The sequence below is a fragment of the Labeo rohita genome, chromosome 22, assembly GCF_022985175.1.
Source record: "Labeo rohita strain BAU-BD-2019 chromosome 22, IGBB_LRoh.1.0, whole genome shotgun sequence".
NCBI classification, from domain to species: Eukaryota; Metazoa; Chordata; class Actinopteri; order Cypriniformes; family Cyprinidae; genus Labeo; species Labeo rohita.
This window is the reverse complement of record NC_066890.1, coordinates 58,933,318-58,950,404: the sequence shown is the minus strand read 5'-3', so window position 1 is coordinate 58,950,404 and position 17,087 is coordinate 58,933,318. Positions and strand designations below refer to the sequence as shown.

Genomic DNA, 17,087 nt, shown 5'->3' with positions numbered 1-17,087 from the left:
GTGATCTAATAGTGCAGTAAATTGAATTTACAGATTGATAAAGTCTGTTTTTACTGTTCGGTGAGCTAACAATGTGGCAAGGTTTGGTGCGCTAATGATGTAGCAAAGAAAGTTGGTTACACTTTATTTTGATAGTCCACTTTAGACATTCTACTAACTATAAGTAACTTTGCAACTACATGTAAACTAATTCTCATTAATTTGCAACTACATGTCTACTAACTCTCAGAGCAGCCTGTTAGGTTAGGTTTAGGGTTAGTAGAATAAGTTGACATATACTTGCAAAGTTTAGAAGAGTGTTAGAAGATATTAAGCAGACATTCTACTAATACTCCAATGGCTAGTTTGACATGCAGTTGCAAAGTTACTTACTGTTAGCAAAGTGTCTAAAGTGGACTATAAAAATAAAGTATTACCGGAAAGTTTCACAATTCGAAATGTACTAGTTATTGGTTGAGCTAATGATGTCGCAAGGTGAGTTTGAAAATGTCTACTGCTAATGTTTAGCAATTAATATATAGCAATTCAAATATGTCTTTGGTGGGCTAACAGTATAGAAAGGTGAGTTTCACCATTGGAAATGTACATTGTAATGGTTGAGGTAATGGTGTAGCAAGGTGAGTTTAACAACTTGCTAAAAATGGGCGCACTAATAGCATAGCTAATTGAATTTAACTATTGAAAATGGCTGTTCCCAGCAGGCACAGAACATTAATATGACATCAAGTTGACATTGGACCCCCCCTCCAGCATTTTGGTTGAGAATGGGGTTTACGTCAGTATGTCAGTTGATGTTGACATTAGATGTTGAAATGGGATTAACTTTTGAAATTTAGTGATTGAAAAATGTCAGTGTTTGGTGGCCTAAGGATGTAGCGAGGTGAGTCTCTAAGGTTTGCCAAATATGTAGCCAAGTTAGTTTAGCATTTGGAAATGTCCATTTTTATTGGTGTGAAGTCCAAAACAGCAGGTTAACGATTCAAAATTTGCAAGATTAGTTCTTGTGATCATAAATGTTTGTTTTCGCTTTCACTATTGTTGTTCGAACTCGGTTGCCACTGGGGAAATGTTAGCTCTACCACATTCACAAAATATACAGTTGTAAACCTCTTTGTTTAGTTTCATGTCTGTTAAACTGTCAACACTGGCTCCATTTGTAGTCCCCGGACAGCCGACCAACTTCCAGGTTGGTGAGGTGTCGGACACGAGCGTTGAGCTAACATGGGAACCAGCCTTCGAGAAAGAGGGGATCATCAGTTACGAACTGCATTACAGAGAGGGCGGTCCAGAATCTCAGGTGCCTCCTCCACAACAGACCTCTTCAGATGTTGTCAGGACCACCGTTGCACATCATTGGCAGTAACGTTACTCTTTTCCACAAAACAGGTAAAGAAAACATTCGGCCCGACCTCTTCCTATGTGGTGGAGGGTCTACGTGCAAACACAGAGTATTACTTCTCCCTGGCTGCCGTCTCCAACAAAGGCATCGGAGCCTTCACCAACGAAATATCCCAAAGGACATCCCAAGCCAGTATGTAGTCCACTTCCTTTCCTAAGGACCCGAATGAAGGGTTGGGGGGTCTAATATTGTATTTTGATTGAGAAATGCCAAGACATAATGGCTATTTTGAGCTTTCGATGGGGTCGGGATATTGTTTGAAAGGGCCACCGTAACCTTCACCCTCGTTTTCCAGGGATATTGTTTATCGACTCCAGAAATGTCAAGAGTACATGATAATGTTGTGCTTGTGTCTGCAGCAGATATTTGTTAAAGACTGGACGCTGGTTTTCTGCTTGAGGAATTGCGCAAAACAGCATCACATTTGAGCCAAACGTGAGTTTTGCTACACGCAGGCTGCAAAGGTGATGCTGTTTCGATGAGAATATTTCCAAATGACTTAGCAAAGCTTGATGCTTTTGAATAATTTCTTTCTGTGCATGCTGACAAGTTGTTTTAAAAAAGAAGCAGAACAAATTGGTGTAAATTGTTTGTAAAAACATTCTTATGTAAATCACTGCATATCACTTTTATGTAAGAATGGTCGTACGCACGATTTTTGCAATTAGTTCTGCTTGTGTTTCATGAATGAGGCCCTCTTACTTTGATGTTTTAAACATTGTTTATTTTGTTTAAGCGCCTAAAGGTTAAAGCCCAAACTTTTAAATGACCACTCTCGTTTAGTTTAACGGATTCCTCACTCCTCGGATGGTGTCACATGCACTTCTTTTTCTTCTTTGCTTGGTTATTCTTTCATCTGGGTCTCTCTGTGTCACAGTTATGTACTTCAGAGATTTCCTACATGTGAAACAAACAAATCAATGTGGGTTGATTGATCTGCAGCAAGCGTGCCGTTTGGCTCCCCGCGCGCTCCCTCCTTTCTTCTGTGTTCGTATTTCTTTTTCATGTGTCAACAGCAAATGCACTTTTTTCCTCCCATGTGACTGAAGCGCACAAAATATTATTGACTCTGGGGTCTGCCATGGCTTTCCACCACATCTCGTCCCTCACTGTGCATTACTGAAAGCAGCGCAGTCAGTGGCCGCTGGCGCCTGCAGGTAGTCAGCATTTACGCTGGGAGACCGGCTGAATTATTCAAGCCTCCGGCCTAAAAATATACCCTTGCTGAGTCGCATCATGATTCAGTGCATGAAATCATCAGTGCTCGTGGGGAACCTTGCAGCTGGCATGTGCCCTGTGCTAAAAAATTGCAGTTACTTGTGTTCAGTTTGTACATACAAAGGGCTCCAGAAGTCTGAGAGCATGAGTGGAAATGCATCGGTTTTGCAGATGTTTTCCTTACAAAGCAATTTTTTTTTAATTGAGCACACTTTACGTTTCAGAATAAATGAATAATGGGTGACAAATGCACTTGTATTTCTACAGTTCTGCATGATGCTAGCCAGCTTCCAAGCCAGATGAACAGAGAAAAATTACGTGCACCTTCAAAACGAGTCCTGTAATTGAGCTTAGATTAAAGGTTAAAAAAGTAAACGTGAACTGGCATTCATAACAGTAGTGAGTATTGAAATGGGAATATTGGAGAATGTTTCTCAATTGGAATTGAAAAATAAGGCTGTAGTTGCCTCAGCGGCAGAGCAGCTTATTACATTTTGGTGCAACAATACATATTTTACAGATCGCTTACAGTGGGTGGAAGATGCCAGAAAGCCATGGCAGCAGATGTGGACCATTTTAACTCATCTTCTGTTTCTACCTGTGCAGCTTGTTGGTGCAGAATGGGTGGGATGGGGTTGGTTGAGTGGGTGCTGGGATGCAATGAACCTGCTGCATTGACACACAACGTAACACCTGAGCGTGAGAGAGAGAGAGTGAGCACTGAATGCATGTATTTCCTCCCATTACCCCCGGGGGGCGCTCTGTTAATGCATCCTTTGACCTCTGGCATGTCGTACGCTGTGTGTGTCCCCTTCTGTTCCATCTCTATATGTCTGTCTCGTTGGTAGTGTCTTCATATATTGTATTCTAAAACAATGCAGTGCACTTTCTACCTCCCTTTTGTTTTCTAGCTCAATCTAAAGCTCACCTGCTCCGGCTTGACGTCACCTGGTTTTTAATTTGTTTCTGTTCAGGTTTAAGTTCAACTTGATTTCATTTTGGTTTGGTTTTACTCTTAACACACTTGAGGAAACTCAGCGAAACTCAGCTCTCAGCGTTTTGGGTTTTTTTGCTCTTACTATCGGGGTTAAGTTTACCGCGACAAGCAGCAGCAGCACTTAGCATTGCCAAAGCGAATCCATTAAACTAAAGGTGAGAGTAAGTATCCCGGCGGGACGGCCGTAGGCTTCTTGTTTGAGTTACACGGGACACGTTTTGTCCCACAGGGTCTCACACAGATGGGAGACGTGGTTCACTACATCTGCCAACGTCTTCCCTCGAGCATAAACTAAAGTAGTGCAGATTTACCCATAACAAGGTCAGGGAGGCGACAAGCTCGGACAGTTAGAAGCAATTTAGCACAAATGCCCCACAACCTAACACATAAACAAACATTACAGTGTGGATTCCCGTGAGGTAAGTGACCGCCGTTCAGAAGAAAGCCCAGTCTGCCACCTCACATTGCAGAAGTCGTCCACGTAACCAACTTGACAGTGCAGATTTGTAGGCGTATACTGACCTAGAGGTGAGCGGAATTGATTTGGAACCTTTCCCAACAAGCTACCGTCTTCACCGAGAGTTCCCGAGATTTTCAAACACTAATGACCCAGATTATCCAAGAGTTCAATAGTAGGATTCCCTCTTCAGAGATCTATTTTGAACTACACCAAGTGGCAGACTGGTCTTCCTCATGAAGGCGCCAAAGAAAAGTGTATTGTGTTTTTTTTTTTCTTTTTGGTACAGTGCTGTTCAGTTGACGCCCAGTCAGGTCACTGTTTGTGGGTCAGCCCACAGTTACGAAGCAAAGCCCCTGCGATGGTCCAGCAGAGAGTACTCACCTCACCCTCCATATCCTCCAACTCTTTGGAGGATATGTCCAAACTTTCGAGGGTTAGTGGAGATAGACACTCCTGCCTTGACCAAGTGGGTGCCAGTGGGAATTGCGCTTAAAAGTCAATGGCTATTGAGTGATGCTAAGGTTTCAGACATGGTCGTTGAGAGTCCACAAACTGGGGGCAAGGGTTTCCGCACCGGGTTTAGTGCAAGAACATCTTGGAAGTCCACAAATAGATTGAGTCCAGTCAGTTATTACTCTCGAAGAAGTTGCCAACGTCCAGCTCGTAAACTAATCCCAATCTTTCTGGCCAAACACATCTCTAATTGCTGTCATTTTTCACCTCTCATTACGCTCATTTGAAGCAGCACCACAATTTGGATCTGGATTATTAAGTCATTAATTATGAGTGTAAACATCTTAGGTTTTGTGGCATGACTCTTAGTTTTGAAGAGTGACTTCATTTGGAGGTCCACAAGTAGATTGAGGTTAGCCTTTTTATCCAACTAAATCTGTGATTACAGTAGCTTTTCACCTCCCAATTGCTTTATTTGGTGTAGCGCCACCAATCAGCATGGATCTGGATTAAGTCATTAATTTGATTTTGGTTTTGAGGCACAACTCTTGATTTTTTTTTTTTTTTTTTTTTTTAATAGCGATTTCATTTTGATTTGCGTTTGATGTATAATACAGTCCCAGAGTCTAAACCTTAAGGTAGTTCTGCAACTCTCAGATACCAAACTTTCCGCGCTCCAACCAGGTCGATTTACAAGAGCTGAATGCAAATGCTTTTCAAGAGAGGAAGTACATCTACAGAATATATCTTCAAACGGAAGATGAAAATCCAATAAAACTTTAATCCAATAAGCCCATTTGGTGAATAAACAGGGTTCTGAATAATGTCGCTCGCTGAACTCTGGGAAACACGGGTGACATCTGTGATGAAAGCTGGCTGGTGGTGGGGCAAATCGGTTGACAATTTCTCAAACAAAGCACAACTGATGGGTTGAATTGGGGTGGGTTATGTAACCTGAGTATGAATGGTTGGAGGTTAGTGCGGTGCTAGCACCCTGATCTCAATCTTGTGGACTCTCAGGCTAGTGTAAACAGTGAATAGTGCAGACTGATGAAAGCACGGGGAACGCTCTCTCCCTCCAACCACAAAAACATCCCAAAATCCACATTATTGGAGTATACCAATGGACTGGACTAAACGAATGTAAATGAGCTGTATTGGGTGAGCTCAGCAGTAGAGGGAGAGGGCTGAACCCAACCGACTCTAGGGAAATATAGCCTCCCTCGAATCGGGTGCTTGTGGTAAGAAAGTCTTTAAAAGTTAGTGTTTGAAGATGTCAGGTACGTATAATGTACAGGAAAATGCTTTTGTGTTTTTTGGTTTTGCTTTGGTTTTTGTTGTTTTTAATGGTCTTACTTTTTGTTTGAAGCTTGGTGGCTTTCCATGATTTTTCTGAGTTGACATTTCAGGTCCTAACATTTTCTTTCCAGCCATTATTTCGCAGAGAGTTTTCTTCATTTTCCTGTAATCCGTTTTGAATGATTTTGTTTTGCTTTCCAACGATGGTGCTCATCCATTTGAATTTCAGTCACAAATATGTTTTATCCCCGTCTGTCCGTTTCCCCCTCATTCATTTGTGTTACTTATGGCTTCAGGGATCAGCGCGACAGAGTAACTTTTAATGCTCGATTTTACAATGGAGATAAATGTTACGGCTCTTTAAACGCTATAATACATTCATATGCCCGAGCATTTAGTAAGCAGAGGCTCTGTGCATTTCAAACGAGACTTTTATATTGATTTAGCACGGCACAGGCGTTGTAATTTCTGATACGTGCGAGGGGAAGTACCCGACAAAAACGCCTCGAAATACCGCAATGAATGGCCTTCATTCAAATGCAAATAATGTGATGTATTTTCCCCTCATGGTGGAAATATATCCTGAGAGCCCAGGGTATTTACTGTGAGAGATGGGCTAAATCTTTGGCTCGCGTACAGCCGGTTAAAGTTGGATAAACTGCTGTATCTTACACCCGACATCTGTGGTGTTACTTCTAGATCTTTGACACGGAAATCAAGCCAAAGTTAAACCTTCGTGCTTCATATTTATGCATGCATGCCAAACACCCTGACCCCTTCAAAACCAAGCTCTTCTGTTTGCATTTGCCCTTTACGTTCGTTTTCCTCGTTTTTCTTTTCTTTTTATGTTTCAGTATGTCTCTGCTTGTTTTTTTCAGTTGGTTTTTCCCTTTTATCATTTTCTTTTTCTCTTTCCCATCTTTTCGTTTTTTGTTTTCCACCCCCTCCTCTCCCCCTTTCCCAAACCTGAGCAGAGCCCTCCGCCCCCCCTCAAGACATTAAGTGCTCCAGCTCCAGCTCCACCACCCTGCTGGTAAGTTGGCGCCCTCCACCGGCCGAGAGCCAGAATGGGGCACTGGCCGGGTACATAGTGCGCTACACGGTGGTGGGGGCCGGAGCCGAGGTCAACACGGAGCCCGTGGAGGAGCCAGCGGTGCTGCCCAGCTCCAGTCAGATCCAGCTGCAACGGCTAGAGAAATGGACCTTGTACCGAGTCACCGTGGCGGCCTCCACCAGCGTGGGTCCGGGCCCTGAGAGCGAGCCGCTGCTGTGCCGCACAGACGAGGACGGTAATTTAAAGTTTGATGGTTTTAATTAGTCTTAAGTCAATTGCTAGTACATTTTACAATTAACTGCAAAGAAAAATGAGTATTTTTCAGTCAACTGGCTCGTTTAACTAAAGGGCAGGACCTATTTTCCTACAGCCACCGTATTTGGAGTTGTATTTCCCCCCATTCATTTTCCAGTGACCTTATAGTCTCTGGCCAAGTTTAGTGAGAAAATAAATCCAAGGTGGTGGATGAGGTGAGAGAAATGTTGATTATACGTCTGTGTAGACAGCTTACTCTTTTTGGGAGAAGATCTATTGACTAGCATTACATGATAGAGGAAACATTGACTTAGCATCATTTTCATCCTTCACTTCTCTTTGTAAAGCACTTGGACAGCTTATGAGCGCTGAGATAAATCCAGCTAGAGTAAGAAATTGTGTCGGACGTTCCCCGGCGACAGCAGTCTTTCTCCATGACTGACAGCGCTAGTTCAAGATACAAGCTAGTAATCAATACGGAGCACAGCCTTTCGCAGGCGCTTTGGGCCGCCCTAGGATGGATGGTTTTGACGGCTTGGTCAACCGCTGTAGGTGGGTCAGGAGAGAGGGAACGCTACCCCAAGACCTCCGATGGGAAATCTGGTTTGACCAACCCACAACATGGAGTTATTTGAGTAGCTATGTGTTACGACAGTCTCACCCTTGGAGACTTGTACCGTTATAGCTTCTAATACAGAATAGTCCGGTCCCAATATACAGTACATCCCCTTACGGCGTCTTTTATTGACCATCCAGGAAATCGCTCTCCTCCTTACAGCAGTACTGAATGACCGGAGGTATTAAACATCAAGGCCTCGTATAAAAGGATTTTCATTAGCTCGCAGGTAAAAGACTGCAGACGGCAGACTCGCGAATTGATCAGAGCTCAGATAAGAATGATAGTGAAATGGAAGGGATGAAATGGTTGCTCGGGTATATGGGGGTGTGATATTACAGTTGATTAAATGTCCCAGAAGATGGGCGCTTAATCAGTAGCCTGGTTTTCACATAATTGAATGTACGTACTAGCTGAGACGCTAGGGCTTAGTTTTCAGCCGTACAGAGGTTGGTGTATTGTACGGTGTAAAGGTGCTCAATAAGGATTGGAACATGGAACTATTTCTAAATCAGACTGAGAGTCTGTCCATGGCAAATCAGACAAAGTTAAAGATGATTTTGTTTATATGAGACTAAAGTTCTGTCAGATTACATGTAGATGCTTAAATGTTCATTTTTTAATAGCTAATAAATGTCAGGGAAGCAATGTTTAGGGTATGAAATCTCAGGAACTATGATTGCTAACTATGTATAAATTGGTAGATTGGTAGAAAAATGTGTTTTCTTGAAGTCCAAGCCATTCAGAGCCTCATCAGGGTTGAAATGTTTTTATAACTGACCTTTAAACTTGGTAAATCTTTGATAAAAATTGAGTAATTGAGTCACAAAGAAAATGGATGGACAAGCATAGATACACACATTAATGTTGAACTTTTCATGTAAGTTTCATGTAAACAGTTTTATTGCATTGCAAGATTTTTATGTTGAAGGTGTGTGAAAGGTTTTTTAAAGCACAGAAAATGTCTGGAAAGTCATGTTTAGGTATAATATCTCAGGAATCATGATTGCTAGATGTGTAAATTGGTGGAGTGATAGAAAATTGTGTTTTCATTAAGTCCAAGTGGTTCAGAGTCTCATCAGGGGTGAAATATTTTTGTAACTGACCTTTAAATTTGGTAAATAGTGAAAAAATTGAGTGGTACGATTGAGTGGTAATGGAGTCACGAAGAAAATTCATGTTAAAGTTCAAGTTACATGTAAACAGTTTAATTGCACTGCAAGATTTTTCAAATGAACTGAGTTTTTATCAGATTTATACATTTTCATTTTTTTTTTTAAAGTTGAAAAAAGTCTGGAAAATCATGTCTAGGGTATGATATCTCAGGAACTATGATTGCTAGCTATGTATAAATTGGTGAATTGGTAGAAAAATGTGTTTTCTTCAAGTCCAAGTCATTCAGAGTCTCATCAGGGTTGAAATGTTTGTGTAACTGACCTTTAAATTTGATGAATAGTAAAAAAAAAAAAAAAGTCTTGATGATTGAGTGGTAATTGAGTCACTAAGAAAATTCATGTTCAAGTCTCCTGTAAACAGTTTGATTGCATTGCAAGAATTTTCAAATTAACTGAGGTGTCTAAAATACTTAATACAGATTTATGCATTTCCATGTTTTTGTAAAGCCCCAAAACATCTGGGAAAGTCATATTTAGGGTATGATATCTCAGGAACTATGATTGCTAAACATGTATAAATTGGTGAATTGGTAGAAAAATGTGTTTTCTTCAAGTCCAAGTCATTCAGAGTCTTATCAGGGTTGAAATGTTTGTGTAACTAACCTTTAAATCTGGTGAATAGTGGAAAAAAAAGTCTAGTTGATCGAGTGGAAATTGAGTCACAAAGAAAATTAATGTTAAAGTTCAAGTCTCATGTAAACAGTTTAATTGCGTTGCAAGATTTCTCAAATGAACTGAGGTGTGTAAAATATTGAATGCAAAATAATGCATTTTCATGTTTTTTTTTAAAGCCCAAAAACATTTGGAAAGTCATGTTTAGGGTATGATATCTCAGGAACTATGATTGCTAGATATGTATAAATTGGTAGATTGGTAGAAACATGTGTTTTCTTCAAGTCCAGGTGGTTCAGAATCTCATCAGGGTTGAAATGTTTGTGTAACTGACCTTTAAATTTGGTGAATAGTGAAAAAAAAAAAGTCTAGACATTGAGTGGTAATTGAGTCAGGAAGAAAATTCATGTTCAAGTCTCATGTAAACAGTTGAATTCCATTGCAAGATTTTTCAAAGTTGGTAAAAAGTGAAACATTTCTAGACGAGTGAGTTGTAATTTTGCTCGTTGAAAACTAAAGATACTAATGAATGTGTTTTGGTTGTAAAACACAAGCTTTAAATGACTTCTTACGTCCTTTTTTCATGATGAAAATGCTAAGGCAATTATCACTACTACTGTTGCTCAAACTAAGAGTTTAACTAAGAGAGAATTAAACTCAAGTACATTCAAGTAGTACAAAGCAACACCTCAACATCATATTGGTGAGGCAAAACCCAGGCAAAAACCACCATAATGTGTTAAAAAAATGTAGTTTTAATGATAATAATATGGTAATTTCACTCCCTAATGGCGTGTCGTCATCTCTCATCACAGTGCCCGGGGCCCCCCCTCGGCGCGTGGAGGTCGAGGTGCTGAACTCCACCGCCATCAAGGTGATGTGGCGCTCCCTGTTGCCAGGGAAACAGCACGGGCAGATCCGTGGGTACCAGGTGCACTATGTCCGTGTTGAGAATGGCGAATCCCGCGGCCTGCCCCTCATCAAGGACGTCATGCTAGCTGATGCACAGGTATGTTAGCGTAACAATGCTGCTTATCTTCCCAAATTTCTTTTCAACTGACGTCATCAGGGGTGCGCAGACGATTGGTTAATGTCTATTTTTAGACTACTGTTGCAGCAAATGTTGCAAGTATTTAACACACTTATGGGCACTGCAACAAATGTATGAAAATCCTTTTATAAATAATTTAATCTGTGAAGTTCTTTTCTAGCCTCTAGAATGCTTTCCACAAGCAGTCCAAAACATCTTATCAGCCATTAGAATTGCACGCTTTAGTCAAACCTCTAATAAGTTTAACCTCTAAGGCTCTAGTGTCATAGATAAAGTCAACAAAAGCTGATTATGTCTGCCGTATTGAGCGCCCCGAGAGCTCCACAAAAACACGAGGCACTTGAGCACTGCGGTCACAATTCAGACTTGATTTAAAAGCACAAGCAAAAAAAAAAAAAAGAAAGAAAGAAAGAAAGAAGAAAAAGCAACCGAGCGCCTCTGGCTGCAACCTAAAATTATAATACAAGCTTCTGTCATGAAAACAGCAGTGAAATTACAGATACGAGGCGCCTTATTCTCCTCACAGCTGCAAATATTACAGCTTTGAACAAACCGTGACTAAAGCTTTTGAATTTATGCTGCTCATGTTTATGACAGAATCATTTACAGTTGTCAGCTGCGTGGGAATCGGTTGATATTATATCAATATCTGGGTCACAATACAATAATAATGTGATTCTGTTTATTCTGTACAAAAGATGATTTTTTTTTTTTTAGTTTTATTCTTGTTTGTCTTGTTTTAGACTTGATTTTCAGTTAAATTAAATAAATAGTAATTCCATTTTCATTCATTTTAAATATTAAATAGTCATGTGAACGATTTCAATAAAAATGCAGTATCTTGAGGTGCATTATCCCAAAAGTTTTAGACATCAAATTCATTGCATAAGACAAGTCTTCGCTGTTATGATTTGATATCAAACTCCAAAACAGCCATTTTATACTCTTACTAAATGAAATGGTGAAAAAAACTGCAAGAATGACATGCTCAGATAGCGGCGGCCACTCAATTTCCTGCTTCGTCTTCAATCTTCACGATTTTTTTTCACCCTAATCCACACTGACCTACTTTAAAACACTCTGTCGTTCTTCCATTTCCTTGGCACTTTTACCTTGTTTCGTCTTACGCTTTCCTCTCTTTCTTTCTGTCTGTCTTTTTCCTCTCTTTCAAACCGCCCTCCCTCTTACTCCTCCCGGGTGGGGGATGTTAGTGGGAAATGGACGACACAGCTGAATACGTGAGTATGGCTGTCGGCGAGCGTTCGGTGTGATGTGAGAACCTGTGATGTTACATCAGCCCCACTTTGTATCTTGGTCATTGAATGTGTTTGAGGCAGATACTGAAATGGTGTTTTTTATTTGGGGAAATGTCGTAAACGTTGAAAGATTTTTATTATGAATCACAGATTTATGCATGCTTGTTGAAATGTCATGTAAAGGGTTTTTTTGCATTGCAAGATTTTTATAATGAACTGAGGTGTGTAAAATATTTAATGTAGATTCTACCATTTTTCATTTTCAAAAGCTCAATAATGTCTAGAAAGCTAAGTTTATGGTATGATTTCTGAGGAACTTTGATTGCTAGCTTTGTAATAATTGGTGGATTGGTAGAAAAATGTGTTTTCTTCAATTCTAAGTGGTTCAAAGAGTCATCATAGTAGAAATATTTTCTGAACTGGCCTCCAAAATTGGTAAAAAGTGAGGAAGTGTGGAAATTGTTTCACAGTGAAAATGGATTGATGCACAGATTTATGCATGGATATTGAAATGAACATATAAACCCTTTTTTGCATCGCAAGATTTTTATAATGAATTGAGATGTGTAAAATATTTTATGTAGATTTTTAAAGCGCAAAAAATGTCTTGAAAGCCAAGTTTAGGGTATGATATCTCAGGAACTTGGATTGCTAGCTTTGCACAAATTGGTGGATTGGTAGACAAATGTGTTCCCATCAATTCCTAGTGGTTCAGAGAGTCATCGTGGTAGAAATATTTTCTGATTTTCTGACTTTCAAATTTGGTAAAAAGTGAAAAATTTCTAGACAAGTGAGTGGAAATTGTTTTACAATGAAAATGGATCGGTGCACAGATTTATGCATGGATATTGAAGTTAATATATAAACCCTTTTTTGCATTGCAAGGTTTTTTATAATGAACTGGGGTCTGTAAAATATTTGATGTAGATTCTAACTTTTTCATTTTTAAAGCACAAAAATGTCTAGAAAGCCAAGCTTAGGGTATGATATCTTAGGAACTTGGATTGCTAGCTTTGCACAAATTGGTGGATTGGTAGACAAATGTGTTCCCTTTAATTCCTAGTGGTTCATAGAGTCATCGTGGTATAAATATTTTCTGAACTGACTTTCAAATTTGGTAAAAAGTGAACAATTTCTAGACAAGTGAGTGGAATTGTTTCATGAAGAAAATGGACTGATGCACAGAATTATGCATGGATGTTGAAGTTAATATATAAATCCTTTTTTGCATCGCAAGATTTTTATGATGAACTGAGATGTGTAAAATATTTTATGTAGATTCTAAATTTTTTACTTTTTAAAGCACAAAAATGTCTAGAAAGCCAAGTTTAGGGTATGATATCTCAGAAACATTGAATTGTAGCTTTGTAAAAATTGGTAGATCGGTAGAAAAATGTGCTCCCTTCAATTCTAAGTGGTTCAAAGAGTCATGGTAAAAATATTTTCTGAGCTGGCCTCTAAAGTTGGTAAAAAGTGAAAAAATCCTAGACAAGTGAGTGGAAATTGTTTCACGAAGAAAAATTGACTTACTTAAGCATGGATGTTGAAGTTAACATATAAACCCTTTTTTGCATCACAAGATTTTTATAATGAACTAAGGCCTGTAAAATATTGAATGTTTAAAGTTTTTAAAGCTCAACAAAATGTTTAGGAAGCCAAGTTTAAGGTATGATTTCTCAGGAACTTTAATTTTTTTTTATTTATACAAATTGGTAGATTGGAAGAAAAACATGATCCTGTCAAGTCCAAGTGGTTCAGAGTTTCATCAGGAAAGAAATATTTTTGTAACTGACCTCTAAAGTTGGTAAAAAGTGAAAAATTAGTGGGCCTATTGGGTCTGTATCAGAGGCATAAACCCAGGTCATTAAAATACTCAGATAGTATTTTTTGTTCTTGGGGAAATATCAAAGATGAAGAAAATGGATTGATGCATGTAGATTCACGCATGTATGTTGAAGTGTCATGTAAACCATTTTTGTGTTGCAAGATTTTTCTAATGAGTTGATTTTTGTCAGAGAGAGAAATCTAATGCAACCTCACGTCCATTGTGTGTGTGTGTCTGTGTGTGTGTGTGTGTGTGTGTCTGTGTGTGTCAGCGATAGAAAAATATTAATGGTGCACAGGGGGAATGATGTAACATCAGGGTTCCTTTATGCCTAGCATGAAAGAGTGAGTTTTGTGCTGTGATGTTGTGCATTAAGTCTAGTACAAACAAAAATGAAGCTTATTTTGTGCAAAATTCAAGCGACCTTTTGAAGAAATGAGATATGCATTGGTGTTTTTATTTATTTTTATAAATAGATCGCTTGTGTAACCTAAAAATTGCATGAATATCTTGAACTGGTTTGATGTGAAGCTCAATTCTCTGTAAGCTGTGGGACCCGCAGTTGCTTTTTTCTCTGCGAGCGCTTGGCATTAATTTCCTCTCCGTCATGCACGCTGATCAAAGCTCACTCGCTTTCACGTGAAATATTGGAAAATAGGAGGCCGTCAGAAGGGCGTGTGTGCGCACAGCTTACCGGCCAACCCGGAGAAAAATTCATTATTCTGACGGTCTGTTTGCTCAGGCTCTCTGTTGAATTAATTCACAGACATGTGTCGTAGATGAGCAGGAATTGTAATCTATAACCTGGTCATGCTGGATGACACGCTAAATGCCAATAATAATGATACACACCGCTGTAGAAATGAGGTGCACTTCTATATAAACACACACATTTAAATTCTATATGTATACACATATATATATATTTATATATATATATGTGTTAGTATCACTCACACATTCTGTATTATGTGACAAGTTGCTAGTTTAATATACCTTAAAAAAAGACAACAGAGTACAGATTGCAGGCCCTGACATTGAAAAGAGGGGAAACTGACGCTGTGCCTGTGCGGGTGACATGTAGTAAAGTCTTTTAAAAATTCAGTTCCCTAACATAGTGCTAACTTCCCTCTTCGTGTCCATTAACCACAGGAGATGGTCATCGGGGGCCTGCAGCCTGACACCACGTACTCCATCACCGTGGCAGCCTACACCACCAAAGGAGACGGAGCCCGCAGCAAACCTAAGCTGGTGGTGACTAAAGGAGCAGGTCGGTAATAATAACGTTATCATTAGCCGAGCTCCAGGGCACCGCAGGCCAGGTGTTATGAGCTACAGGAGTAAAATGAACCTTAAGGGACTTCAATCGAATAAGAAAAAACAAACATGGCCTATATAGTGTGTCTAGAGTACATAAAACTATAAGAGAATGTATAGCTGGGATAGTGCATTAGCGGCTAGCCACAGATGGCCTGCTACTTGCAAAAGGAAGTTTGGTTTTCAGAAAATATGAAGTGATGTAGAGTGCTAAAGTTGGAGTAAGAAGTATGCTTAAATAGTGTGTTTAAAAAGTTTTGCATTTTTAGGACTTTTACATTTTTAAAAAACGCATCTCAAAGCATTAGCACTAGAGGTCGACCGATGTATCGGTTTTGCTGATTAATCGGCACCGATAGTTGATTGACGGAACTATCGGTTATCGGCAAAAATCCACGCCGATAGTTTTTTCCAGGTTGGGTCTGTTGCTGGAGCGGCTGAGAAGGTCGTCATTATACAGCAAAGTCCCTATAGTCTTTGTTATACAGCAAGACAGCGGCCCCTAGTGGCAGAAATTACTGACAGCACGTGCCGTTTGTTTAGACACGTGACACTGCGCGCTGCACAGAACGGGACACTTCAAAGGCGAATTTAAAACATCGACAACAAAATGGTGTGTACAGTATCCTGTAGTGCATGTTTTCATGTCATTACTAAGCGATGAATTTGTTGACTAGATGCTGCATTAGTGGAGAGAGGACAGCAGTATACTTTTGCCCATTTGGTGATCAAATAAAGCCTTGTAGACCACCGCTTGAATCGAACACGACGCGTCCAGTGTGTGTGATACCGGACACGTGTGTGACTAACATATTTTTATATTTTGATTAGATAACCACAAGTGTTCTAGAATAGAAGCAGTTAAATAGTGAAAGTTCAGCTTGATTGTTGATATAATGGTAGCACTTTACAATATGAGTCCACTTGTAACATTAAGATTGATAAAAGCTGTAGAATAGGAGTATTGTTCCGTGTTAGAGTGTGTTAATTCCAGCATTTACTGATATATTTTCAAAATTTTAGTTGCTTTTTTTTTTTTACATTATTGAACAATGAACTAACTGTAATGATCAATATATAATTGATATTAATATTTTTATTCATTTATAAAGTATGGTTCAGTAGGCTAACCTAGTTGTCGGTATCTGTAAAATCCAATATCGGTCGACCTATAATTAACACTGTTTCATTTTGTTACGTTAAGTTAGCCTTATAGTACAGGGAGGTGATTTACTACTTCCACGCAATGCTAATACCATGTACACATGCAGATGAACGTGTTTTAGCCGTTTTTTGTTTTTTATGCATCTGACGCCATGAGTGTTTTGTTTTAAGGTTCAGTGTTAAGTTAAAATGGTTCAAGTGCTAATCCTGTCTGATTATACAGGGCTTCAGTTCTACAAGCCAACTACTCGCCAGACAACTTACTAACTAGTCTTTTTTGAAAATATGTTGTTTTATACATCACTAGTGTAAGAAACATGGCGTTTGCCTTAAACATACCATGGTATTACCATGAGTGACCCTTACCAAAAAGAAGTACACTTCAAGTTTATTTTATTAAGTATACTTAAAGTTCGAGTACATTTTTAAGTATACAAGTATACAAATATCAGTGTACTAGTAGTATACTTTTAAATGTACTATTTCAGTACTCCTTGGGAATAAATTGGCTCACTTCATAGTATATAAAAGTATACTTTTAAGTATAACAGAAGTAAACTTTGAGTACACAACTAGTTAACATCTATGTTTTTAGTTTGTACTGCACGTATACTAAAAGTAAACTTATAGGTGTACTGATAGTTTACTAATTCAATACTTTTAGTACACTTAGTAGTACAGTCTTAGTAAACTACTAGTTTAATGGTTTTATACTGCAGGTATACTCGTAAGTTTTCTTTAAGTGAACTTTACATTATACTTTAAGTATACTACTATATCCCTATTTAGGTATTAATTTGTATATATTTTGAATATCTGAACATACAAAACATCAACAGAAAGAACAGGGTATCTGCTCGTAAACAAAACATTTTATTCTAGCTTCATGCATTCTTTTTTTAAAACACTTGAATGTGGGCAAGTTGCATTTGGTTT

General features: G+C 39.0%; 1 protein-coding gene across 1 annotated transcript in view; it reads left to right on the top strand.

Moving 5' to 3' along the window:
• ptprsa (protein tyrosine phosphatase receptor type Sa) overlaps positions 1-17,087 on the top strand; it is a 246,800-nt gene that overhangs the window by 188,097 nt on the left and 41,616 nt on the right. Inside the window, exons 11-16 of the mRNA XM_051094491.1 lie at positions 1,161-1,297; positions 1,387-1,531; positions 6,801-7,115; positions 10,354-10,547; positions 11,801-11,827; positions 14,823-14,940. Coding sequence (XP_050950448.1) covers positions 1,161-1,297; positions 1,387-1,531; positions 6,801-7,115; positions 10,354-10,547; positions 11,801-11,827; positions 14,823-14,940 — 936 coding nt within the window. The remainder of the gene's footprint in view (positions 1-1,160; positions 1,298-1,386; positions 1,532-6,800; positions 7,116-10,353; positions 10,548-11,800; positions 11,828-14,822; positions 14,941-17,087) is intronic.